At 38.3% G+C, this 27,470-nt stretch overlaps 1 protein-coding gene across 1 annotated transcript in view; it reads right to left on the bottom strand.

Annotated features, from left to right (window-relative positions):
• LOC150091114 (propionyl-CoA carboxylase alpha chain, mitochondrial-like) overlaps positions 1–27,470 on the bottom strand; it is a 1,103,107-nt gene that overhangs the window by 536,881 nt on the left and 538,756 nt on the right. Inside the window, exons 10-11 of the mRNA XM_090381963.1 lie at positions 26,341–26,435; positions 3,433–3,515 (exon numbers count right to left, since the gene is read on the bottom strand). Of these exons, the coding sequence (XP_090238089.1) occupies positions 3,433–3,515; positions 26,341–26,435 (178 nt within the window). The remainder of the gene's footprint in view (positions 1–3,432; positions 3,516–26,340; positions 26,436–27,470) is intronic.

Raw genomic sequence — 27,470 nt, 5'->3', positions numbered from 1 at the left:
ATCCATTGTAACAATTTTCTGATGAAATGAGTTTTAAAGGTAGATATAATACATTGATCTAATGGCTGAATTAAAGAAGTTGTATTAGGTGGTAGGAACATTACTTCAATGTTTAGGTGACTTAAACCTTTTGGAGGGCCTGGCACGTTATCACGCGCCAGGCCATCCAAAATCTAGATTTCAAAGTTTTATTACTATTGGATACAATAGTAATAAAACTTTGAAATCTAGATTTTTCCACTCAACATGTTCAACAAAGAACATGGCACACCCAAGTTGCAACAAACATGATATGTGCAAGTGAGATAAGGAGTAATGAGTTTCTGAAAATTTATTTATGTTTTTTATATGATTGAATATTTCATGGAAGGGGAAAACACACATTTCACCATAATAACGTGAAAACCCACAGAATTCCAGCTATCGGAATTATTGCAAATGCAATAATATTGAGTTTGCTACCCAATTATAATTGATTGCACTAACAGAAAAGTCCAATACAGCGGTAACTGCAAATTGCTTTTGTTTTATAGTAGTGGCCTCCAGAAATGTGCTTTAGAAAAATATCACGGAAGCAATAAAGACTAGCGAGTCAACAGCGGGGATTCACAAAAAGGAATGTAAACGTTGAAAAATTACATCTAACAGAACAGTAGGGTTTTCCCAGCACAAAAGCTCAAAATGCCAAGCTATACATGGTTTTCAGTAATTCTCTAACTGTGTTATACAAGTATGGTGTTGTGCTATGACTGCTGCAATTTATCAATCGTGTTAGAGCAAAACCATGTTGTAGAAGTGTGTTATACGGGGATTGCCTGTATGTGATATCAAAATTATTTTTTTGCATCTAGTTCCTTTGTAACTACATCATAGTATCCAATCAAATCTGTTAGACAAGACTCTCGTTTAACAAACCAATGCTGTGTTTCACTTATTGCTGCAGTCTTGTCTACATGATCCTGGAATGCAACATTAACCGGTGTCTCCATTATTTTACCCAGAACAGAAGTTAAACGAACTGGTCTGTAATTACTCGTGTCACCATTAGATCCCTCTTTGGGAATTTGGGATACATTTGCACTCTCCAGTCCATGGGGACTTCGTGTAGGTCCAAGAATGCTCTCATAATTACGGCTAAGGGTTTGCTTAGTTCCTTTGTTGCCTCCTTTAATATAACTAGATAGACCCCCATCAATCCCCCCAGGTGCCTTTCTTAAGTTTAACTTCAGCAATTTCTCCTCCACTCTGCTCTCAGTTATTACAAAATCATTAAGCACCCTGTTACAGTTTGATAAACTTCTGGCATTTTCCTCCCTTAATAACTCCTCATGTGTGAATGTAGATGCAAAATACTCATTCAGATTATCAGCTATCTGAGCAGGATCATCAACAGTAGAACTATCAATATCGAGTTGACCAATCTGATTCATTCCCTTCCTTATAGAGTTTATATAACTAAAGAAGTTCTTGCTATTTTTATTAGCATCCTTTGCCAAATATTTCTCTTAATCTGCCTTCGCTTGCCTAGTCTCCTTTGTGACTTGATTACAGACTAGCTTATATCTGCCATAGGCTTCTGTGCCATCTGATAATTATATACATCCCATGCATTTTTCTTCTCTACCACAAGTCTGATTACTTCATGTGACATCCATTTAGGCCTAAACCTTGAACAATATTTCTTAATCAGTATTAAAAGCCTAGTAGCTTACACGATTAATTCCTTGAATGCTTCCCACACTTAAAATTTGCTGTTGGTAATAGCATCGGTTGATCCCACTGTACAGAATTTAAAAACTGTCTGAGACCACTGTAGTTTAACCCTGGGGGCTCACATGTAATGAGTATGGGCTTGGCATACCCAGGGTCCTGAGCTGGATATCATCATTCTTCTCTTTCTTGGTGATTCCCTTCTACTTCTGACTCTTGTTTTCTCTCTCTCTCTCTCGGGGTAATTCAGAATTTTTTTTTTTTTTTTTGGCTGGTGCAGTATGGGTCTTGGGCTTCCTTGCACCATACGGCTAATAATAATAATAATAGTTACAGAAGCAAAAAACCTTTCCCCTTACCCCTGATGGTAATTATATCTTTAAGTAAATCCCACATGAGTGCACTGTGATCAATGCCATGTAGTGGTTCCTTTATTTGCCAATTCTTAATGCACGAATAATCACTGCTGATAACGAGTCAAATTTTAATACAGATAAATGTATAGCCTACCACATAATATCCCACCCCCCAACCTCCTTTAATTTTGTTTTGGTTTAAATTTCATTAAACTCCATCCATCATTTATTTACCTTTGAATTGATCTAACCTTTTTGGCATGTATTTTGCATCCAAAATAGAGATACAATATCATCGTTTTTTTCTATAATTTTAATGTTTGACACTCTGACGAAGACAGCAAAGTTTTAAGTTACGCAACTATATTCCGTTCTAGTGTATTTATGTATTTATTTATTATTATTTTTTTTAGATTGATTTATTTCATTGTCCCTTACCTACTTTATTCCTTTTCTATTTATTCACTCCTCTCTGACAATGATGAAAGTTTCATGGCCAGTGATAGTCAGGAAGAACTCAACAACCAATGACTATAATGAATATAACTTAAGAGATATAAGTAACAGAGTGAAAAAATATAGAAAAAAAGCAAAGAAATACATGAAAAAAAGTAAAGAAGTAAAAGAAATGAAAAAAAAAAAAAAAAATACATATATAAATTGAGTTGTATAAGAAATACATTAACATTTTATTATTACCCATGTAGGCAAAGCAAAATAATTATGATTTTATATGTAAAACTATTTATGCTAATATTTTAGTCCAGTGATACTTATAAATAAATCCAATTCTTCCTCTCACAGTATTATTATCAAAAAAAAAAAAAAAAAAAAAAAACTAGAACATGAAATTAAACATAAATAATTATAATTTTTCTTATGTATAAATCATTCCTCAATTTAATGAAACGCCTGCAAGCTTAAAGTTTATAACTTCTTGAGAAACTGTTATGCAGAGATACCTGAAAAATATTAAAGAAATTACTTAAACCTATTCTGAACATTTTACCTAATACTAAAATAATACTTAATAATCTACCAGTTTTATGAATTACATACCTGTGATATAACAAATATACAATCCTTTGACTTTTGCAGTCATTTCACTAGCATTAAACTGAATAATTTAAAAAGAGTCCTACAGGAAATATACCATGAATATAAACAAGTAATTAAATGAAACGCCACATACTGAACTAATCTTGCCAATCTGTGTGTTTTCTTGAATTTGCTGGTAAACAATATCACTGCAATGTAGTTTACCAGCAAATTCATACTATAATAAAAAGGAAGCAGAAATAATAAAAAAAAATTCCATAGGGAATACCATGAAGTTTTCTTGTGTGAACAAATTAGATATACAAACCTGCTGAATCATAGCCTACTGCCAGAGCCAATGCTATTGCTTGCTCGCCCATGGACCTTCTTAAGGAGGCATCAATAAAAGTACTAAATGAAGGAAAAATATAAAATATAAGTTCCTATACTAGGTAAGATAAAAAAAAAAAAATATATATATATATATATATATATATACATATTTGGTAAGTTAGTATTAGAAATGGAAATCATGTGAACATACAAACTTATATAGCACTGGCAAAAAAAACAACAAAAAAAACATGGGATTAGTTAATGGATGCATTGTATTTCAGGCCCATTTGATTCTTCTCTTAAATCAAATCAAAAACAGAAAAGTGTCCTCTCCTTAATTAATATCTAAGAATATAACTTTAGACAACATTTTAAAAAAATTTGTACATTTCATTATCTAAACCTAGTCATTCAGTTTAATTATAACTGAGTAACATTTATTAGTCTTCTCCTATTATACTCTTTTTTATTTATTTATTTTTTAAGTCTCTTTTATCTCTTTCTATCACTCTATGTGTATGTGTGTGTGTGTGTGTGTGTGTGTGTCTTCACAAGAAATATACTTTACCTAGTAGCTCTAGAGTAGTTGGAGTCGATCTATATTCCTAATTACGATACTTAGTAAAAATTTTAACGTAGATAGAGATTTTATAAGTTATTAAAAAGGATATTAAGACTAGGAGACCGGCAGAATTACTTAACAATTACAGGTCACTGTTGAAAAACAGCTGTGAATTAGGGTTGAATTTGAAAGTGTCTCTAATTCTGCCCAGACACAATAGGAGGGAGTATATGATGGTGCAAGGCTCAATGGGTAGAATGGTCTGTACTTGTTAACAGGAGAGACTGCTTCTATAGGGATGGGATACACTTAAATAGAAAGGGTGCAAGAATTTTTGCTGATGCTATCGAGGCAGTGTTAGGTGGCTCGGAAAATTGCTAGCTTGGGGGATACAAGGACTAATAGATAATAGTAGCCACTGGCAGAGGTGAAAGTGATTCTTGCACTGCTTCTATTGGAATGAGCAGCAGCCTGGAAAACAAGATGCAGGTTATTTCAGAGACTGCTGGAAGTCATTGCGGTACAAGTAAACACATGGGTTGTGTTAGGGTAGCTAAGAATAGGAACAGGTGCATGTATACTTGTGTGCACACAAATGCTAGGAGTTTGGTAAATAAATTGGATGAATTTGAGGCGTTGCTCAAAACATCAAAGGTAGATATTGTTGGGATATCAGAGACGTGGTGTCACACAGATATAAGGAATGCAGAACTGGAATTTGGGGAGTACATTGTGTACAGAAAAGATAGACAGAATAGGAAGGGAGGAGGGGTTATGCTATTAGTTAAGAAACGTGCATGTTCGGGAGGCAACGAGAGGGAGTAATACTCTTGATCTGATTATCAGTAGTGATTCTTCATGCATTAAGAAGCTGCGGATAAAGGAACCACTAGGTGGCAGTGATCACAGTGTGCTGAAGTGGGATTTACTCAAACAGGTAACTACCATCAGGGGTAAAGGGATGGGATTTTGCTTTCGTCAAGGTGACTACGATGGTCTGAGACAGTATTTAAATTCTATACAGTCGGACCAACTGATGATGTTACCAACAGCAAATTCAAAATGGGAAGCAATCAAAGAACTTATCTTGGAAGCTACTAGGCTTTATATACCAACTAAGAAATATTGTTCAAGGTTTAGGCCTAAATGAATGTCAGATGAACTAATGAGACATATGGCAAAGAAGAAAAATGCATAGGATACATATAAATTAACAGGTGACATGAAAGCCTATGATAGATATAAGCTGGTCTGTAACCAAGTCACAAAGAAGATTAAGCAGGCAAAGGCAGATTATGAGAAACCCTTGCAAAGGATGCAAAGAAAAACAGAAAAGAGTTCTTTACCAATATAAACTCTAGAAGGAAAGGGATGAATCAGATTGATCCATTCGATATTGATGGTTCAACAGTTAATGTCCTGCTCAGGTGGCTAACAAACTAAATGAGTATTTTGCATCTCCATTCACACATGAGGAGTTATTCAGGAAGGGGACTGCCAGAGGTGAAGTAAACTCTGGCAGTGAGTTAGATGATTTTGTAATAACTAAGTTGAAAGTGGAGGAGAAATTGTTGAGGATAAACATAAAAAAGGAACCTGAGGTGGATGGGATCTATCCAATTATATTAAAGTAGGCAGCAAAGGAAGTAAGTAAACCCTTAGCCATAATTATGAGAGCTTCTTTGGACTCAGGGGAGGTACCCATGGACTGGAGATGTGCAAATGTGACCCCAAATCACAAAGGAGGTTCATAGGGCAACACAAGTAATTATAGACCTGTTAGTTTAACTTCTGTTCCCGGAAAATTAATGGAGGCACTGGTTAAAGAAACACTGCAGGATCATCTAGACAAGACTTCAGTTATAGCTCGGACATAGCGTGGTTTTGTTAAGGGAAAGTCTTGCCCGACCAATGAGATTGGATACTATGATGTGGACCCAAAGGAACTGGATGTAGGGAATAACTTTGATATCATATATTTGGATCTTAGAAAGGCTTTTGATACTGTTGCACATGGAAGGCTGCTGCAGAAATTGGAGCAGTGTGGTACTGGAGGCAAATTGCTGCTATGGATAAAGGGATGGTTAAGTGGGAGAAGACAGAGAGTGGTAATCAATGGACACTGCTCATCGTGGACTAATGTTATTAGTGGTGTCCCTGAGGTTTCAGTATTGGGTCCATTGTTGTTTTCTGTATTTATAAATGATATTGATGATGATATATCAAGCTTAATGTCCAAGTTTGCAGACGATAAGAAGGTTGGCAGGATTGTTAAGAACATTAATGACAGTACGCTGCTGCAACAGGATCTAGAAAAGTTAAGCAGATGAGCTGAGAGGTGGCAAATGAAGCTAACATTGACGAATATAAAGTACTACATATGGGAAGCAGCAACCCCAGATTGACGTATCAACTCTGTGGTACTACACTGACAGTGGTCCAAAATGTTGTTTTTTATTCCTTTATGGACCAGAAAGCCAACTCCACCTTTGCTCCTTTCACTGTTTCCATTGGTGTACAGCAGATTTCCACTTGATAGACTAATAAGTGATTCATTTCTTCTTCTTCTTGTTTCTGCCAAACTGATGATATTCCAATTCACTTCTAACCCTTTTTCCAGCTCTAATATCCCGTCTTCACCGATGAGCAATCTTAGGTTGTAAGAGGCCATGTTTAATTCCTGTGCATGGCAGCCTGGTTATACCCAGAGATTCTTAGCATCCTATGCTTACACTCTGATCCACTTGCTGCTGTAAGAGGGGGAGTAAAAGCCGCTGGGGACTGAGGGCCATTTGTTTCGTCGTGCTGTCATGTGCTGGAAGGTTTGTCTTTTTCTCTTCATGCAACCAGGCGTCTTGAAGACAACCACTCTATATGTTCGCTGTCACCTAAGTGACGTAAACAGGACTTACTATCGAGAAGGTTATGCATGAGTGGATTTTAGGGAGGCAGGCAAACCAGACTTCTCCTAAATCTTCTGTAATAGAAAGATATTGGATCCATCAGTGTTTTAGACTGAGTGTCTGATAACACACAGAATGCCTGTTCCCCTCTAAGTCTTTGCCTTAAAGGAAAATTTCTGTTTCTCTCCTTGAACTCTGAAAACTGTTCACATAAATATGTAGTTGAAAATGATAATAACATATTAATTGTCATCTCGGAAGTAGCCGGGTATTCTTTGCTTATTGACAACCAAAATGTGTCTAATTGTGCTTCACAATGTTTTAATTGCTAATGTTTTGTCCGCCTTTAGATCTGTTAGTTCCTCTTCTACATTCCTCGGAAGAGATTTTGTATCCGCAACAAATGGATCACGAACCTAGTTGAAATCTTCAATACTCTCTCCAAAATAATCCTTGAACTTTCTGCTTCAAGTTATCTAAATGTTCTTTAATAATGTCCATCTACAATGGATAAAAGGATGGTTGAGTGGGAGAAGGCAGAGGGTGGTAATCAATGGGTGTTGCTCTTCATGGACTAATGTTATTAGGGGAGTCCCACAGGGTTCGGCGCTGGGTCCACTGTTGTTTTGTTTATTTATCAATGATATTGATGATGTATATCAGGCTTAGTATCAAAGTTTTCAGATGATACAAAGGTTGGCAGGGTTGTTAATGACAGTAATGGCAGTTGGGCTGAGAAGTGGTAACTGAAGTTTAAAACTGAAAAATGCGTACTGCATATGGGTAGAAGTAACCCTAGAGAAACGTACCAGCTGTGTGGTACTACACTTAAGGAGGTAGAAAATGAAAAAGACCTGGGAGTAATTGTGCAGTCAGATATGAAGTTTTCTGAGCAATGCAGACAGGCTGCCAGGACAGGTCATGGGGTGTTGTCAATGATATACAGGAATTTTGTTAGCAGGGAAAAGGAGGTGATTGTCCCTCGGTATAACCCAATGGTCAGGCCATGCCTTGAGTACTGTGTGCAGGTCTGGAGGCCTCATTTTAGGAAGGATGTAGATTTGCTTGAGCTTGTACTGAGAAGAGAACAAGATTGTTGAGGGGAATGAAGGGATCCTCTTACCAGGAGAAGCTTAAGTTCTGCTAATTGCAGCAGCTGGAGACTAGGCACCTGAGAGGTGATCTGATTGAGGTGTATAAGGCCTTGAATGGGTTGAGCACGCTGAATTCTGATGGGATTCTTCCACTTATTCAGATTACGAACCTAAGGGGGCATAAATTGAAATCGAGGATGGACAGATGTAGAATAGATGTGCAGAAATCTGCCTTTAACCAGCGGGTGGTTAATTGCTGGAACAAACTTCTATATGTCGTTGTGGAAGTTGATAGGTTAAATAAATTTAAGGAGGAACTGGACAAATAGTTAGAGGGGATTGTTTTGTAAATTTTTATTATTATTTTTTTGGCTGATGCTGCATAAGCTCATATGCTTGCTTTCTTGCATCACATGCCACTACTACTACCACTTTATTACAAGCAGCTATACAGTTGGGAACATCTCAAATGACCCATTTGCAATGTGTTGTATCCACAAATCCAGCTTATTCTAAGAACGTTGCATCTTATCAATAATCGTTTAAAGATTTTCTTCCTTGCTTCACATTTTTCAGTTCAGCTCATTAAGCAAAAGAAAATATCGGAGAGATATGCCAACTTGGTCACCAGTTTATCAACTGCATACTAATACCCCTAAATTGTTAAAAACGTCTAAACATCCTCCTTAAGTTCAAAAAGGTGAGTTAACACTTTACCACGTTATAATCACTTATAACGTGGTAAAGTGTTAATAGCTTCATGGTGAATATGACGATGGTCACATTGTATGTCAGGATTCACTTTGTGCACTTTAGCCACAAAGCCTTTAATTCATTTTGGAGTATATATTCATTAGTAACAAAATATTTCTTCAACAGTGGCTCGCTCGCTCGGGTAGTATATGCAAAAAAGAAATTTGTTGCAATCTCTCCATCGATGAACCAAATGTTGGCAAGAAGTTGAGCGTGACTGCTAACATCTGTGGACTCATCGATCTGAAGTGAGAACTTCTGACTGCTGTTGATTTTCTCCTTCATAATGTCTTCAATGTCACTGGACAAATCACTCACTCGGCTCTTGCGTGTGGTTTTTTGGCTTTTGCGATAAGTTTGGCTACTTAATTGCTAGCTTCCTGTTCTTTTTCCGAAACCTGTACCAACGAAGTCCTGAACTTTGGCTGTTTTTTGTTTTGTTGCAACAACTGTTGAATAATTAATATCTTTGCATGCCAGAGAAGAATGTTTTGTCGAGAACTGTTTTTTCAGTTTACTGGGAACCACAGCAGCATTGCTTAGTTTTTCTCTGCACACAACACACTCGGGGTTTGGGCATGTTTTATTACCACACCAGAAAAAACCAAAATACAAATAATTATCACTATACTGTCTGCACACTAATTGTTGTTGTTATTTTTTTTTTTTTTTGGGCTTGTCACTTTCAGGACTTGCACTTGTGGACGGAATACTTCTTTCAAGGAACTTGTCCATTGTTAAAAAAAGAAAATATTAAAATCAACAATGTTATGGCTTGCAATCAGAGTTTTCTGACTATTTCAGAGAGCAGCTGTGAGGAAACTGAAGGTGATAAACGCGGGACCAATATTCTTCGAACAGATGGGAGGAGCCCATCTATCACTTTAAAATATAGTCTTATAACAAAGGGTGGGTGCATCGGCATAGGAACAAAGTAATAAAGTTGAAGTAGCATGAACAAATAGGGACAAATATCAAAACAAGCCAATAAAATAAAAAAAGACGGGGGATGTTTTGCTAATCCTTACACTTTTAAGGAACAACACATACGTATCTAACTTTACCGAGCACCATCTTATTTCAGTCAGTGCAGCAACAAAACGACAAATATTGGAAGGGCAGACACACAAAAAACTTGAGAAAGCGAGTGCTGGATACTCACGTGAAAAATAATTTACTGTCCCACATGTACAATATTGTGTTTCAGTAAAAATGGTGTTACAAACACATATAAAAACTGTAACTGGGAGTAAATAATGTGCAGTTAATTTCTTAAAATAAGTAAAAGTAATCAGTTGTCAATTTCTAATCATAATACGTATAGTATTATTTATAGGTATGCAACTTCAGCAAAGTTCGCGGCACACTGGTTGCGGAACAATGGATTAGAACACGACAAAAGGAAAATTCAACAATCTGGTCAAATGCTAGCTTTATGACATATAGTACGGCAGTAAAGCTAGTGCATTCAGCTGGTAACGAAGTGGTAATAGTAAATGAAGGAAAGACTACCACAGCACCTACCACACTGTCAGTTTTTTATCTGTCTGTGTATATTGTACAGGCATTGGAGTTCAGGATAGTGTGAGGTGTGCGTGTGCAACTGTATGCTACTGGAGGAGGATAAAACGTTCTTCTCCCACTGGTGAAGGTAGTCATCACGAGAAGTGTGAGCATGAAACCAGGGTGGAACAGAGAGCTATATCCTAAGAAATTTTACTTAAATCAATATTCCAAGTTTGAAGTGTTTCTCTTAACATGAGTGCTGCAGGTCGATTTTCATCTAGCTTACTATCATAAAAAGAATCCAATAAGTTTTATACAGATAATCAAAAGAAGGATGTGATGGGAGACTCCAGATCTTAGCCACATAGTGAGACAGCTATGTTTTTCTTCAAAGGTGTAATGGGAGATCGTATGCATCAATATAAAGCAATTGGACTGGACAAGTCCCGAAAGCTCCCAGGGCTGTCCTCAGAGCAGTGTGCTGGATGATATTTAGCTGTTCTGATGTGCTTCTCCTAGCCAAATTGTATATTGCAGAACCATAATCTAAGTGTGAATGGATCAGAAACTTGCAGAGGTGGAATGAGCAGTACCAATCCTATGATTTGGATAAGACTGACCAAATATATTTAACAGTTTTAGATAAATGGTCCATAGATGAGTTATGTGTGCTTGGAAAGTTAGCTTGCTATTTAATATCAGTCCCATAAATCTGATGCTGTTTACTGGTGGTATCAGACTATTGTTTAGCTGTATTTCAGGTTGGCGAACGAGAGCACATTGCATATGAAAGTGAGTGGTGGTAGATTTCTGTTCAGCTAGTTGATATCTGTTGCATGAGGTCCAGGATTCAATTCTATTCATGGAATGTTGGAGTTGATGCTAAATCATGTTCATGCTTTGCAACTGGCAGGAGATGGTGAGGTCAACTGCATACATGCAAGCCTCAACAGTCTCGGGCCATGCTGTTGACTTGAATTGCAATTAAAGTTATGCTGAGTATAGATCCCTGTGGTACTCCTTCCTGAATATGGGATGTAGACAGTATGTTTTGGTAGTGGATCGGAAAAGAGCACAGATGAAAAAAATTTCGAATTACCTAAGGGAGATGACCACTTAGCCCTAGATGATAAAGGTTTATAATAATACCAGGTAGTATCAAATGCCTTTTCGATATCTAAATTGACCACAACTAGACATTGTTTCATGACATAGGCGTTTTAAATATTGGATTAAGCTACGATGAGTATGGCAAGAGTGGATCTGTCATTCCATCTATCCTTTGCAGAAAGGATAGATGGAACAGGACCAGGATATGTCTGCCAGGGGCAAAGGTTGATGACGTTGTAGAGCAGATATCATCTTTTAAGGGCACAAAAGGTGATATAGTTGTACACGTTGGCACTAATGATATTAAGAGATGATATTAATGATATTAATGATAGGAGACCGGCAGAATTACTTAACAAGTACAGGTCACTGATGAAAAAAAGCTGTGAATTAGGGTTGAATTTGAAAGTGTCTGCAATTCTGCCCAGACACGATAGGAGGGAGTATATGATGAGAGCCTTGTCGATCAATTCGGCCCTGGAAAGATTGTGCAAGGCTCAAGGAGTAGAATTTTTTTCAGCCTGGACTGTACTTGTTAACAGGAGAGATTGCTTCTACAGGGATGGGATAGACTTAAATAGAAAGGGTGCAAGAATATTTACTGATGCTATCGAGGCAGTGTTAGGTGGGTCGGAAAACTCATAGCTTGGGGGGATACAAGGACTAATAGTTTAACAGTAGCCGTAGGCAGAGGTGAAGGTGATTCTTGCACAACTTCTATTAGAATAAGTAGCGACCTGGATCGAGGGGTGTTGAAACATCGTGAAACAGGTGGGCAAATGGGATCTGTAAGAGTGGCTGGAAATGGGAATAGGTATACATGTATACTTGCATGTATACCAATGCTAGAAGCATAGTAAATAAATTTGATGAATTTGAAGTGTTGGTCAAGACATCAAAGGCGGATATTGTTGGGATATCAGAGACGTGGTGTCACACAGATATAAGGAATGCCGAACTGGAATTTGGGGAGTACAATGTGTACAGAAAGGACAGACAGGATAGAAAGGGAGGAGGTGTTATGTTGTTAATAAAGAAAAACAAAATCAAAAGAAGTGCATCCAGTTGATATAGATGCACAGTGCACTGTTGAGTCAGTTTGGTGTGACATAAGCACTGCGAAAGCAAAAATTAGAGTAGGAGTGTGTTACAGGCCTAATGACTCGAATGAGTACAATGAACAATTGTACAGAGAAATAGAGTGGGCTAGTAAATCGGAATGTCTTATAATGGAGGAGTTTAACTTCCCAGATATTGACTGGAACTTGTGGGTTGGGCACTCACACACTAGTCAGAATTTTGTGGATTTATTGGATGATTGTTTACTGCAGCAACATGTTCGAGAGGCAACCAGAGAAAGTAATACTCTTGATCTGGTTATCAGCAGTGATCATTCATGTATTAGGAATTTGCAGATAAAAGAACCACTAGGTGGCAGTGATCACAGTGTACTGACGTGGGATTTTCTTAAAGATTTAATTACCATCAGGGGTAAAGGAAAGGGTTTTTGCTTCCGTAAAGGCAAGTACAGTGATTTCAGACAGTTTTTAAATTCTGTACAGTGGGATCAACTGACAACGTTACCAACAGTAAATTCTAAGTGGGAAGCATTCAAGGAATTAATCGTGGAAGCTACTAAAAGTTTCATACCTATTAAGAAATATTGTTCAAGGTTTAGGCCTAAATGGTTGTCAAATGAACTAATGAGACTCGTAACAGAGAAGAAAAATGCATGGGATGCATATAAATTATCAAGCAACTCAGAAGCCTATGGCAGATATAAGTTAATCTGTAATCAGGTCACAAAGGAGGTTCGGAAGGCGAAGGCAGATTACGAGAAATCCTTGGCAAAAGATGCTAAGAAAAACAGCAAAGATTTCTTTACTTGTATAAACTCTAAAAGGAAGGGGATGAATCTGATTGGTCCACTTGATATCGATGGTTCCACTGTTGATGATCCTGCTTAGATAGCAAACAAACTGAATGAGTATTTTGCATCTACATTCACACATGAGGAGTTATTAAGGTTTGAAAATGGCAGAAGGTTATCAAATTGTAGCAGGGTGATTAATGATCTTGTAATAACTGAGAGCAAAGTGGAAGAGAAATTGTTGAAGTTAAACGTAAGAAAAGCACCTGGGGTGGATGGGATCTATCCAGTTATATTAAAGGAGGCGGCAAAGCAACTAAGAAAACCCTTAGCCATAATTATGAAAGCATCCTTGGACTCAGGGGAGGTTCCCACAGACTGGAGATGGGCAAATGTATCCCCAATTCACAAAGGGGGATCGAAGGGTGACACAAGTAATTACAGACCAGTTAGTTTAACTTGTGTTCCGGGTAAAATAATGGAGTCACTGGTTAAAGATGCATTGCAGGATCATCTAGACAAGACTGCAGCAATAATTCAGACACAGCATGGGTTTGTTAAGGGAAAGTCTTGTCTGACAAATTTGATAGGATATTATGATGTGGTTACAAAGGAACTGGATGAAAAAATAATTTTGATATCATATATTTGGATTTCAGGAAAGCTTTTGACACTGTTGCGCATGGAAGACTATTGTACAAATTGGAGCAGAATGGTATTAAGGGTAAGTTGCTACAATGGATAAAAGGATGGTTAAGTGGGAGAAGACAGAGGGTGGTAATCAATGGGTGCTGCTCTTCTTGGACTAATGTTATTAGTGGAGTCCCACAGGGTTGGGTGTTAGGTCCACTGTTGTTTTGTATATTTATCAATGATATTGATGAAGGTATATCAAGTGTAGTGTCGAAATTTGCAGATGATACAAAGGTTGGCAGGGTTGTTAATGACAGTAATGGCAGTGTGCTACTTCAACAGGATCTAGATAATTTGGGCAGATGGGCTAAGAAGTGACAACTGAAGTTTAACCTTGACAAATGCAAAGTACTGCATATGGGTAGAAGTAACCCCAGAGAAACGTACCAACTGTGTGGTACTACACTTAAGGTGGTAGAAAATGAAAAAGATCTGGGAGTAATTGTGCAGTGAGATATGAAGTTCTCTGAGCAATGTAGACAGGCTGCCAGGGCAGATCATGGGGTTTTGTCAATGATATATAGGAATTTTGCTAGCAGGGAAAAGGAGGTGATTATTCCTCTGTATAAGGCAATGGTCAGGCCAAGCCTTGAGTACTGCATACAGGTCTGGAGGCCTCATTTTAGGAAGGATGTAGATTTACTTGAGCGTGTACAGAGAAGGGCAACAAGATTGGCGAGGGGAATGAAGGGATCCTCTTACCAAGAGAGGCTTAAGTTCTGCAAATTGCAGTGGCTGGAGACTAGGCACCTGCGCGGTGATCTGATTGAGGTATGTAAGGCCTTGAATGGGTTGAGCACGCTGAATTCTGATGGGATCCTTCCACTTGTTCAGATTACGAACCTAAGGGGGCATAAATTCAAATTAAGAAAAGACAGATGTAGAATAGATGTGCGGAAATTTGCCTTTAGCCAGCGGGTGGTTAATTGCTGGAACAAACTTCCATCTGTCGTTGTGGAAGTTGATAGGTTGAATAAATTTAAGGAGGAACTGGACAGGCATTTGGAGGGAATGGTGTGATTTTTTTTTTTTTTGGTTGATGCTGCATAAGCTCATACATTTGCTTTCTTGCATCACATGCCACTACTACTACTGCTACTACTACTACTACAAAACTGATACTGATAATCTAATAAAATATTCTCTGATTCTAAGCTCCATCTAAGCCACATACTCACTTTCCATTAGTCCCTTTCCCTTCACCATTGTAATAAGTACAGGTGACCCCCGCTTAACACTGATTATTTGTTCCGGAAAAACAGAGTGCTAAGTGAATCCGCACTAAGTGAGCACCGCATTCCCATAACATATGTATTTGTAAGTTGTGGTCGGTGCCATAGGATATTTCCTAATCAATAATAAACGGTAGTGAAAAGATGCACAAATGTCGGTCAAAATATTTAATATTCAAATATTTGTACATATAAAATATTCTGCATTATATAATTATGTGGTAACTACTTACGAATCAAAATTAAATTTAAAATACTAATTAGAATCATGAATTTAATTGATCTAAATTGATTTTAATTGATTTAATATAATTGATGAATTTAATCATGAAAAATGTGTCGATTTTGGGTTGAACTTTGGTCCTCTTCTAAATAAACTAAAAGGGGTATTAATTTTAAATCCCCCGCAGCGTTACCACCCAAAAATAAAGTCAACCGATCCTTCGCCTCTTTGAAACCTGGCATGTTTTTTTCTTCTTTCAATATGAAACTTCTTTTAGGCACTTGTTTCCACAAAAGTCCTCTTTCATCTATGTTAAAAACTTGTTGAGAAGTATAACACATAATACCCCTCTTCAATAACTTTAACAAGTTCTTTTTTTGAAAGTTTCGGCTCCTTGATCTGCACTTGTGGCTTCTCCCTGGATTTTAAATCTATTCAACCAGCCCTTACCAGTTTTAAATGGTTCCACATTTTTTTTTTAGGCGAGTTTTCTTCAGATAATCATATTGGCTAATCTCTCTCTCTCTCTCTTTTTTTTTTTTTCTTTTTTTTATAATATTTAACATAACTGTATTCTGCATTGGATATTATCTTAAATAAAATTAGTTAAAGTCTTTCCATTTCAATCCTGATAGCTGGCCTAGCCCTAGTTGCTTGCAGTGGAACAGCTATCTTTCCCACTGCTAAAATTGATTCTTTATTTTTTTATAATTTCAAAGGGTACAAAAGGTGATATAGTCGTACATGTTGGCACTAATAATATTAAGAGTAGGAGACCGGCAGAATTACTTAACAAGTACAGGTCACTGCTGAACAAAAGCTGAGAATTAGGGTTGAATTTGAAAGTGTCTGCAATTCTGCCCAGACACGATAGGAGGGAGTATATGATGAGAGCCTTGTCGATCAATTCGGCCCTGGAAAGATTGTGCAAGGCTCAAGGGGTAGAATTTTTTTCAGCCTGGACTGTACTTGTTAACAGGACAGATTGCTTCTACAGGGATGGGATACACTTAAATAGAAAGGGTGCAAGAATATTTGCTGATGCTATCGAGGCAGTGTTAGGTGGGTCGGAAAACTGCTAGCTTGGGGGGAGACAAAGACCAATAGATTGACAGTAGCCACTGGCAGAGGTGAAGAGATTCTTGCACTGCTTCTATTAGAATGAGCAGAAGCCTGAAAAACAAGATGCATGGTATTTCAGAGACTGCTGGGAGCCATTGCGGTACAAGTAAACACATGGGTTGTGTTAGGGTAGCTAATAATAGAAACAGGTGCAGGTATACTTGCGTGTACACCAATACTAGGAGTTTAGTAAATAAATTTGATGAATTTGAGGTATTGCTCAAAACATCAAAGGCAGACATTGTTGGGATATCAGAGACGTGGTGTCACAGATATAAGGGATGCAGAACTGCAATTTGGAGAGTACAACGTCTACAGAAAGGATAGACAGGAAAAGAAGGGGGGAGGGGTTATGCTATATTAGTTAAGAAACACATAAAAACCAAGGAAGTGAAGCCAGTCGACATCGCTGGACAGTGCAGTGTTGAGTCAGTTTGGTGTGACATAAGCATTCGGATATCAAAATTGAGAGTAGGAGTGTGCTATAGGCCTAATGACTCTGATGAGTATAATAAGGAACTGTACAGGGAAATAGAGTGGCCCAGTAAATCACAGAGTCTTATAATGGGAGATTTTAATTTCCCAGATATTGACTGGAATTTGGGGGCTGGCTACTCATGCACTAGCAGGGCTTTTGTGGATTTATTGGATGATTGTTTTCTACATCAGCATGTTCGGGAGGCAACTAGAGGGAGTAATACTCTTGATTTGATTATCAGCAGTGATTCTTCAGGCATTAAGAATCTGCAGATAAATGAACCACTAGGTGGCAGTGATCACAGTGTGCTGAAGTGGGATTTACTCAAAGAGGTAACTACCATTAGGGGTAAAGGGAAGGGTTATTGCTTCCGTAAAGGCGACTACGATGGAATGAGACAGTATTTAAATTCTATACAGTGGGACCAACTGATGATGTTACCAACAGCAAATTCAAAATGGGAAGCATTCAAAGAACTTATCTTGGACGCTACTAGGCTTTACATACCAACTAAGAAATATTAGCATTAGCATTAGCATTAGCATTAGTAGAGGCATTTGATGCAAGAAAGCAAGCTTATGCAGCATCAGCCAAAAAAAAAAAAAAAAAAAAACCACTTCCACTTCACCCCTCCGTTCGTTCAAAATACCTGTCCAGCTGAGCCTTAAACTTATTTAGGCTATCAACCTCCACCACAAGGGATGGAAGTCTGTTCCACCAACCAACCACCCGCTGGCTAAAGGCAAATTTCCGCACGTCTATCCTACATCTGTCTTTCCTCAATTTGAATTTATGCCCTCTCAGGTGATTATTCTGAGCAAGAGGAACAATCCCATCAGCATTGAGCATGCTTAAACCATTCAAGGCTTTATACACCTCTATCAGATCACCTCGCTGGTGCCTAGTCTCCAGACACTGTAATTTGCAAAACTTAAGCCGTTCTTCGTAAGAGCACCCCTTTGTTCCATTCACTAATCTTGTTGCCCTTCTCTGTACTCATTCCAGCAGCTCTACATCCTTCTTGAAATGAGGCCTCCAGACCTGTATACAGTACTCTAGGTGTGGCCTGACCATCGCCTTATACAATGGAATAATCACCTCCTTATCCCTGCTGGAAAAATTCCTGTATATCATTGACAATACTCCATGAGCTACTCTTGCAGCCCGTCTGCACTGCTCAGAGAACATCATATCTGCCTGCACAACCACCCCCAAGTCCCTTTCATTCTCTACCACTGTCAGTGTTGTACCACAGAGTTGATACGTTGCTCTGGGGTTGCTGTTTCCCATGTGTAGTACTTTACATTTGTCAATGTTAAACTTCATTTGCCACCTCTCAGCCCATCTGCTCAACCTTTCCAGATCCTGTTGCAGCAGCATAGTGTCAGTAGTGTCCTTGACAACCCTGCCAACCTTTGTATCGTCTGCAAACTTGGACATTAATCCCGATATACCATCATCAATATCATTTATAAATACAGAAAACAATAATGGACCCAACACTGAGCCCTGAGGGACTCCACTAATAACATCAGTCCACGATGAGCAGTGTCCATTGATTACCACTCTCTGTCTTCTCCCCCTCAACCACCCCTTTATCCATAGCAGTAATTTGCCTCCAATGTCACACTGCTCCAATTTGTGTAGCAGTCTTCCATGTGCAACAGTATCAAAAGCCTTTCTAAGATCCAAGTATATAATATCAAAGTTATTCCCTGCATCCAGTTCTTTTGTGACTGCATCATAGTATCCAATCAAGTTGGTCAGGCAAGACTTCCCCTTAACAAAACCATGCTGTGTCTGAGCTATAACTGAAGTCTTGTCTAAATGATCCTGCAGTGCTTCTTTAACCAGTGCCTCCATTAATTTTCCTGGAACAGAAGTTAAGCTCACAGGTCTATAATTACTTGTGTCAGCCTTTGATCCTCCTTTGTGAATTGGGGTCACATTTGCACATTTCCAGTCTATGGGTACCTCCCCTGAGTCCAAGGAAGCTCTCATAATTATGGCTAAGGGTTTGCTTACTTCCTTTGCTGCCTCCTTTAATATAACTGGATAGATCCCATCCACGCCGGGTGCCTTTCTTGTGTTTATCTTCAACAGTTTCTCCTCCACTTTACTCCCAGTTATTTCAAGATTCTGTAACTTACTGCTAGAGTTGAATACACGTCTGGCATTCCCCTCGCTGAATAACTCCTCATGTGTGAATGTCGATGCAAAATATTCATTTAGTTTGTTAGCTACCTGAGCAGGATCATCAACACTTGACCCATCAATATCAAGAGGACCAATCTGATTCATCCCTTTCCTTCTAGAGTTTACATAAGTAAAGAACTCTTTGCTGTTTTTTCTTTGCATCCCTTGCCAAGGATTTCTCGTAATCTGCCTTCGCCTGCCTAACCTCCTTTGTAACTTGGTTGGATATCAACTTGTATCTATCATAGGCTTCTGTGTCATGTGTTAATTTGTAAGTATCCCATGCATTTTTCTTCTCTGCCATATGCCTCATTAGTTCATCTGACATCCATTTTGGCCTAAACCTTGAACAATATTTCTTAGTTGGTATGTAAAGCCTAGTAGCTTCCAAGATAAGTTCTTTGAATGCTTCCCATTTTGAATTTGCTGTTGGTAACATCATCAGTTGGTCCCACTGTATAGAATTTAAATACTGTCTCAGTCCATCGTAGTCGCCTTTACGGAAGCAATAACCCTTCCCTTTACCCCTAATGGTAGTTACCTCTTTGAGTAAATCCCACTTCAGCACACTGTGATCACTGCCACCTAGTGGTTCATTTATCTGCAGATTCTTAATGCATGAAGAATCACTGCTGATAATCAAATCAAGAGTATTGCTCCCTCTAGTTGCCTCCCGAACATGCTGATGTAGAAAACAATCATCCAATAAATCCACAAAAGCCCTGCTAGTGTGTGAGTATCCAGCCCCCAAATTCCAGTCAATATCTGGGAAATTAAAATCTCCCATTATAAGACACTCTGATTTACTGGCCCAATCTATTTCCCTGTACAGTTCCTTATTATACTCATCAGAGTCATTAGGCCTATAGCACACTCCTACTCTCAATTTTGATCTCCCAATGTTTATGTCACACCAAACTGACTCCACACTGCACTGTCCAGCGATGTCGACTGGCTTCACTTCCTTGGTTTTTATGTGTTTCTTAACTAATAGCATAACACCTCCCCCCTTCCTATCCTGTCTATCCTTTCTGTAGACGTTGTACTCCCCAAATTGCAGTTCCGCATCCCTTATATCTGTGTGACACCACGTCTCTGATATCCCAACAATATCTGCCTTCGATGTTTTGAGCAATACCTCAAATTCATCAAATTTATTTACTAAACTCCTAGCATTGGTGTACACGCAAGTATACCTGCACCTGTTTCTATTCTTAGCTACCCTAACACAACCCATGTGTTTACTTGTACCACAATGGCTCCCAGCAGTCTCTGAAATACCATGCATCTTGTTTTTCAGGCTTCTGCTCATTCTAATAGAAGCAGTGCAAGAATCTCTTTCACCTCTGCCAGTGGCTACTGTCAATCTATTGGTCTTTGTCTCCCCCCAAGCTAGCAGTTTTCCGACCCACCTAACACTGCCTCGATAGCATCAGCAAATATTCTTGCACCCTTTCTATTTAAGTGTATCCCATCCCTGTAGAAGCAATCTCTCCTGTTAACAAGTACAGTCCAGGCTGAAAAAATTTCTACCCCTTGAGCCTTGCACAATCTTTCCAGGGCCGAATTGATCGACAAGGCTCTCATCATATACTCCCTCCTATCGTGTCTGGGCAGAATTGCAGACACTTTCAAATTCAACCCTAATTCTCGGCTTTTGTTCAACAGTGACCTGTACTTGTTAAGTAATTCTGCCGGTCTCCTACTCTTAATATTATTAGTGCCAACGTGTACAACTATATCACCTTTTGTGCCCTTAAAAGATGATATTCGCTCTACAACGTCATCAACCTTTGCCCCTGGCAGACATACCCTGGTCCTGTTCCACCTATCTTTTTTACAAAGCATGTTCCCCGTTTCCCTGACAATAGAGTCACCAACAACTACTAGTTCCTTCGGGACCAGCGCATTCTGCCTTGGGGGTTGTCTCTGTGTCACGCGATGCCCAAGTGCAAGCTCTGGCGTTGATGTGGGCAGCTGAGAGCTTGATGGGCCCCTCAATTTAGTTTCTTCGAGGGCATCCACCCTGTCCTTCAAGCTCTCATATAGGCCCAAAAGAACGCCGAGTTGTTGTCTGATATCGATACACTCCTTGCATCGCGCACACACAAAGACATCCCCCTTGGCAGTATCATGTCCCGTACCCGATTGCTCTGCAAACATCAAGCAAACAGTGCATTTTATAAGGCTGTGAGTCAGAGGACAACTGCCCCCCTCAGTTCTGCTCTGAGCCACAGCACTTCCATTAGCTTGAGCCTTTTGCTTTGCTGCTCTGGTCTGAGTCATGATTCTATTAATTTATTAATTAATTATGTTATGTTATTAATTATATTACGTTTGTAATCTAAGTCGTTATATGTATTTATTTAAACGTACAATTTAACTGCTAACGAAGTTCAACTAACGCTATCTAGTACGGTATATAACCTACGGTATATCTAGTACGGTATCACAATGGCGGGAAAGTTAATAACGGTAGCGGTAGTTACGAACACGTGGAAACCCTTACCGATACTTTTACAAGGCCGAGTAAAGAATAAATACACCAAATTAATCAAAAAATCACAAAATAATGTTATACTACTAAATTTAAATGAAAAGTTTCAGAAAAACAATAATTTCAAATCAATAAATAAGAAAAATCCACTTAGCGGCTTGGAACACGACCGTCACTAGTGGCCTCGTCAGCAGACTCTGTTATTGTTCAAGGTTTAGGCCTAAATGGATGTCAGATGAACTAAGGAGGCAAATGGCAGAGAAGAAAAATGCATGGGATACTTACAAATTAACACATGACACAGAAGCCTATGATAGATACAAGTTGATATGCAACCAAGTTACAAAGGAGGTTAGGCAGGCAAAGGCAGATTACGAGAAATCCTTGGCAAGGGATGCAAAGAAAAACAGCAAAGAATTCTTTACTTATGTAAACTCTAGAAGGAAGGGGATGAATCAGATTGGTCCACTTGATATTGATGGGTCAACTGTTGATGATCCTGCTCAGGTAGCTAACAAACTAAATGAATATTTTGCATCGACATTCACACATGAGGAGTTATTCAGCAAGGGGAATGCCAGAGGTGTATTCAATCTAGCAGTAAGCTACAGAATCTTGAAATAACTGGGAGTAAAGTGGAGGAGAAACTGTTGAAGTTAAACACAAGAAAGGCACCCGGGATGGATGGGATCTATCCAGTTATATTAAAGGAGGCAGCAAAGGAAGTAAGCAAACCCTTAGCCATAATTATGAGAGCTTCCTTGGACTCAGGGGAGGTACCCATAGACTGGAAATGTGCAAATGTGACCCCAATTCACAAAGGAGGATCAAAGGCTGACACAAGTAATTATAGACCTGTGAGCTTAACTTCTGTTCCAGGAAAATTAATGGAGGCACTGGTTAAAGAAGCACTGCAGGATCATTTAGACAAGACTTCAGTTATAGCTCAGACACAGCATGGTTTTGTTAAGGGGAAGTCTTGCCTGACCAACTTGATTGGATACTATGAAGCAGTCACAAAAGAACTGGATGCACGGAATAACTTTGATATTATATACTTGGATCTTAGAAAGGCTTTTGATACTGTTGCACATGGAAGACTGCTACACAAATTGGAGCAGTTTGACATTGGAGGCAAATTGCTGCTATGGATAAATGGGTGGTTGAGGGGGAGAAGAGGGAGAGTGGTAATCAATGGACACTGCTCATCGGGGACTAATGTTATTAGTGGAGTCCCTCAGGGCTCAGTGTTGGGTCCATTATTGTTTTCTGTATTTATAAATGATATTGATGATGGTATATCAAGCTTAATGTCCAAGTTTGCAGACGATACAAAAGTTGGCAGGGTTGTCAAGACACTACTGACACTATGCTGCTGCAACAGGATCTGAAAAGGTTGAGCAGATGGGCTGAGAGGTGGCAAATGAAGTTTAACATTGACAAATGTAAAGTACTACACATGGGAAACAGCAACCCCAGAGCAACGTATCAACTCTGTGGTACTACACTGACAGTGGTAGAGAATGAAAGGGACTAGGGGGTGGTTGTGCAGGCAGATATGAAGTTCTCTGAGCAGTGCAGACTGGCTGCAAGAGTAGCTCATGGAGTATTGTCAATGATATACAGGAATTTTTCCAGCAGGGATAAGGAGGTGATTATTCCATTGTATAAGCCAATGGTCAGGCCACACCTAGAGTACTGTATACAGGTCTGGAGGCCTCATTTCAAGAAGGATGTAGAGGTGCTGGAACGAGTACAGAGAAGGGCAACAAGATTAGTGAATGGAACAAAGGGGTGCTCTTATGAAGAAAGGCTTAAGTTTTGCAAATTACAGTGTCTGGAGACTAGGCACCAGCAAGGTGATCTGATAGAGGTGTATAAAGCCTTGAATGGTTTAAGCATACTCAATGCTGATGGGATTCTTCCTCTAGCTCAGAAAAATCACCTGAGAGGGCATAAATTCAAATTGAGGAAAGACAGATGTAGGATAGACGTGCAGAAATTTGCCTTTAGCCAGCGGGTGGTTGGTTGGTGGAACAGACTTCCATCCCTTGTGGTGGAGGTTGATAGCCTAAATAAGTTTAAGGCTCAGCTGGACAGGTATTTTGAACGAACAGAGGGGTGAAGTGGAAGTGGGTTTTTTTTTTTTTTTTGGCTGATGCTACAATGTCATCTACGATTTGCAGATGACATTGTGGTTATAAGCCACGATGCCAAAGAATTAGAGGAAAATCTTAATCAGTTATGCACTGTTAGTAAGAATTTTGGGCTAAAGATGAATATGGCTAAAACAAAAGTAATGATGAACAAGTATGCCACGGAAAGGGAAATAATGATTGAAGGAGCAGTAATTGAAAAGGTGGAGTCATACACTTATCTGGGACAAGTTATTAGCTGTAATAATAATAAATGGCTGGAAGTCAAGAGAAGAATAAATTTTGGATGGATAGCATTCAGGAAATATAGTCACATACTGAAGAGCAATATCCCAGTTTGTCTGAAACGTAAAATAATGAATCAATGTATACTCCCCACCATGACTTATGGAAGTGAAACGTGGGCACTCACGAAAAGAATGGAAGAGAAGCTGAGAACTACACAGCGAAGAATGGAACGAATTATATTGGGAATCAGACTGTTAGATAAGAAGAGAAACACATGGATTAGGCAACAAACTCAAGTGAAGGACATTCTTATCAAAACTAAATAACTAAAATGGTCTTGGGCAGGACACATAGCTCGAAGACATGATGACAGATGGACTAAGAAAATAACAGAATGGTACCCAACAGGAGCTAGAAGAAAACCTGGAAGACAAAGGCAGAGATGGATAGATGAAATTCGTGAGTTTTTCGGTAGTAAATGGATGGCCAGTGCTCAAAACAGAAGGAACTGGAAAGTTGATGGAGAGGCCTTCATCCTGCAGTGGATTGAAAATGGCTGATGATGATGATGATAATGTTCAAGTAAACTGTCCGTTACGGACGATGCCTAATACTGTGCTGAGTGATGACTAGACTTTGGATAAATGCATATAACGCAAATATTACAAGCAATATATTTGATCAATTTTTAAAATGTTGATCTCGGAGCTATGTAACAAGTCACTGTACTGCAATTAAATTAGCGTGCGAAAAAATTTCACTGAGTGTGGGAAAATTTCTCAAGTCGGCATGGGAAACGTCTTAATGCTGTTTTCCTATTCATTTTCAAGTTATCGACTCCATCAAATGAAACAATTTCACTAAATATGCCAAAAATTCAATCTGTAAAAGAGCGTGATCTGTGACAGCGTTATAGTCAGATACGGATTGTAATATAAGAACAGCGTTATAGCGAATCAGCGTAAACCGAACCACGTTATAACAGGGGCCTGCTGTAAATAGGAATGAAGAGAGGATTCTGAAAATTTATTTATGTATTTTATATGATAAGATTTCAGTGAAGGGTAACCCGTAACGTAAAATTCACCGTAATACCGTAAGATAAAAACCCACAGAATTACAGTAATTGGGATTATTAAATATGCAATAAGATCGAGTTTACCACCCATTTATAATAGATTGCGCTAACAGAAAAGCCCAATAAACCGGAAAGTGCAAATTGTTTTTATGGTATTTTGGTCATGACCTCCAGAAATGCGGTTTAGAAAAATATCTCAAAAGTGTTCAAAATTGATTTTTATAATGGGAACATATGATAACAATGAGATATTATTAGAGATAAACAGCTAAGTTATATAACGAAAATTTCAACTTCCAAGGACTTCGAATGAAATACAAAAAAAAAAAAAAAAAAAACTATGTTATTGGGCTCACATTACAATATTTTCACAATACATCCATTTATCCCTACAGATGCAAAATAAGTTGGCATATATATATATATATTTTTTTTTCAGTTTGCACCTGCCAGAAAAACTTACATAAAGTCGAATTTGCATAAGTCAAGTATTATGTAAGTCGAGGAGTTCCTGTACAGTGTTAAAGTATGGAGACCTCATTTGTAAAAGGACATAGAGCTTCTTAAAAGGGTCCAAAGACAAGCAATTGGAATGATGAGATTGGCAGGACAACCGTATGATGAAAGACTCCAATTATGTGGGCTAGACAGCCTTGGCAACCAGGCACTTCAAAGGTGACCTGATTGAGGTTTATAATGCTCTGAGAGGGATTAATAAAATGAATGAAGGTAGAATTCTCACTGTTCTAAACAATTCCAGACTAGGTGTGATAAATTCAAATTACAAGGCTTGAGGTTTAAATTAGATTTTAGGAAGTTTTCTTTTAGTCAGCAAATCATTAATAGCTGGAACAAGTTGCCGTTGAAGGCAGTTGAGGCTGACAGTTTGAAGAAATTCAAAGGTCAACTTACTTCAAAGGTTAAAGAATACCTATGTGAGGAGGGAAGCATATAATTTCTGAATTCTTATATACTGGATTGTTGTTTTTTTTTTTTTTTTTTTTCTTCTTTTTTTCTAGTGCACAATATGTGCACTAGCAAACAAAAGAAAAGAAAAAAAAAACTAGTGCAAATATTATTAAAACTATTTCCTTGCACTACATGGCGAATACTATTAAAATAAACAAAATAAAGTAACAGTACATATAATTTACTATGGCAAATTACATAAAATTAATAAAATAAAATGAATATACAACCTTGGTGCCTCTTCAATCACTTTCTGATTTCTTCTTTGAATAGAACATTCTCGTTCATTCAGGTAAATGGCATTACCATGCTTGTCACATAAAACCTAAAAGATTAACAAATTTCATAAAAATAATTAGATAATTCCTTCTGAGCTAATCATTATGCATCAAAAAACAGAATGCAAGAAGTAGATGATAATATAATTCTTCCATTCTTCAACTTTCAATTTAAAAAGTTTTGAATTTGTTTTTGAAAATTATCTCAAAATAAATTTTTTTAACAAATTCAGATTTAAAATGTAATTAAAGTCAAATCCAGATTCAATCATGTCTTTATAAATGAGATATTTTCCTTGGAGTGATATCCAGATCTAGATCACAAGATCTAGAAAAGTTAGACAGATGTGCTGAGAGGTGGCAACTGAAGTTTAACATTGACAAATGCAAAGTACTCCGTATGGTAGCAGTAACCCAAGAGAAGCGTACCAACTGAGTGGTACTACACTCAGGCAAGTGGAGAATGAAAAAGACCTGGGTAATTGTGCAGTCAGATATGAAGTTCTCTGAGCAGTGCAGACAGGCATATATAGAAAATCATAGACAATCATATATAGAAATTTTGCTAGCAGAGACAAGGAGGTGATTATCCCTTTGTATAAGATAATGGTCAGGCCATACCTTCAGTACTGTATACAGGTCTGGAGGATTCATTTTAGGAAGGATGTAGAGTTGCTAGAACGAGTACAGAGAAGGGCAAAAAGATAGGTGAGAGGAACAAAGGGCTGCACTTACGAAGAAAGGCTCAAGTTCTGCAAGTCGCAGCATCTGGAGACTAGGCACCTCATGGTGATCTGGTCGAGGTGTAAAAGGCTTTGAATGGTTTGAGCAGGCTCAATGCTGATGGGATACTTCTGCTTGCTCAGATTAAGAACCTGAAGGGGCATAGATTCAAATTGAGGAAAGACAATTGTAGAATAGATGTGCAGAAGTTTGCCTTCAGCTAGTGGGTAGTTGATTGCTGGAACAGACTTCCATCTGTTGTTGTGGAAGTTGATAGGTTAAATTTATTTAAGGCTGCTAGACAAACATTTGGAGTGATTGGATGGGTTAAATGGAAAGGGTTTTTTTTTTTTTTTTTG

This window comes from Mastigoproctus giganteus, chromosome 1 (genome assembly GCF_048544385.1).
Source record: "Mastigoproctus giganteus isolate SK-2022 chromosome 1, ASM4854438v1, whole genome shotgun sequence".
NCBI lineage: Eukaryota > Metazoa > Arthropoda > Arachnida > Uropygi > Thelyphonidae > Mastigoproctus > Mastigoproctus giganteus.
Note: the sequence above shows the minus strand (reverse complement) of the source record. Positions and strands in the feature narration are given on the sequence as shown.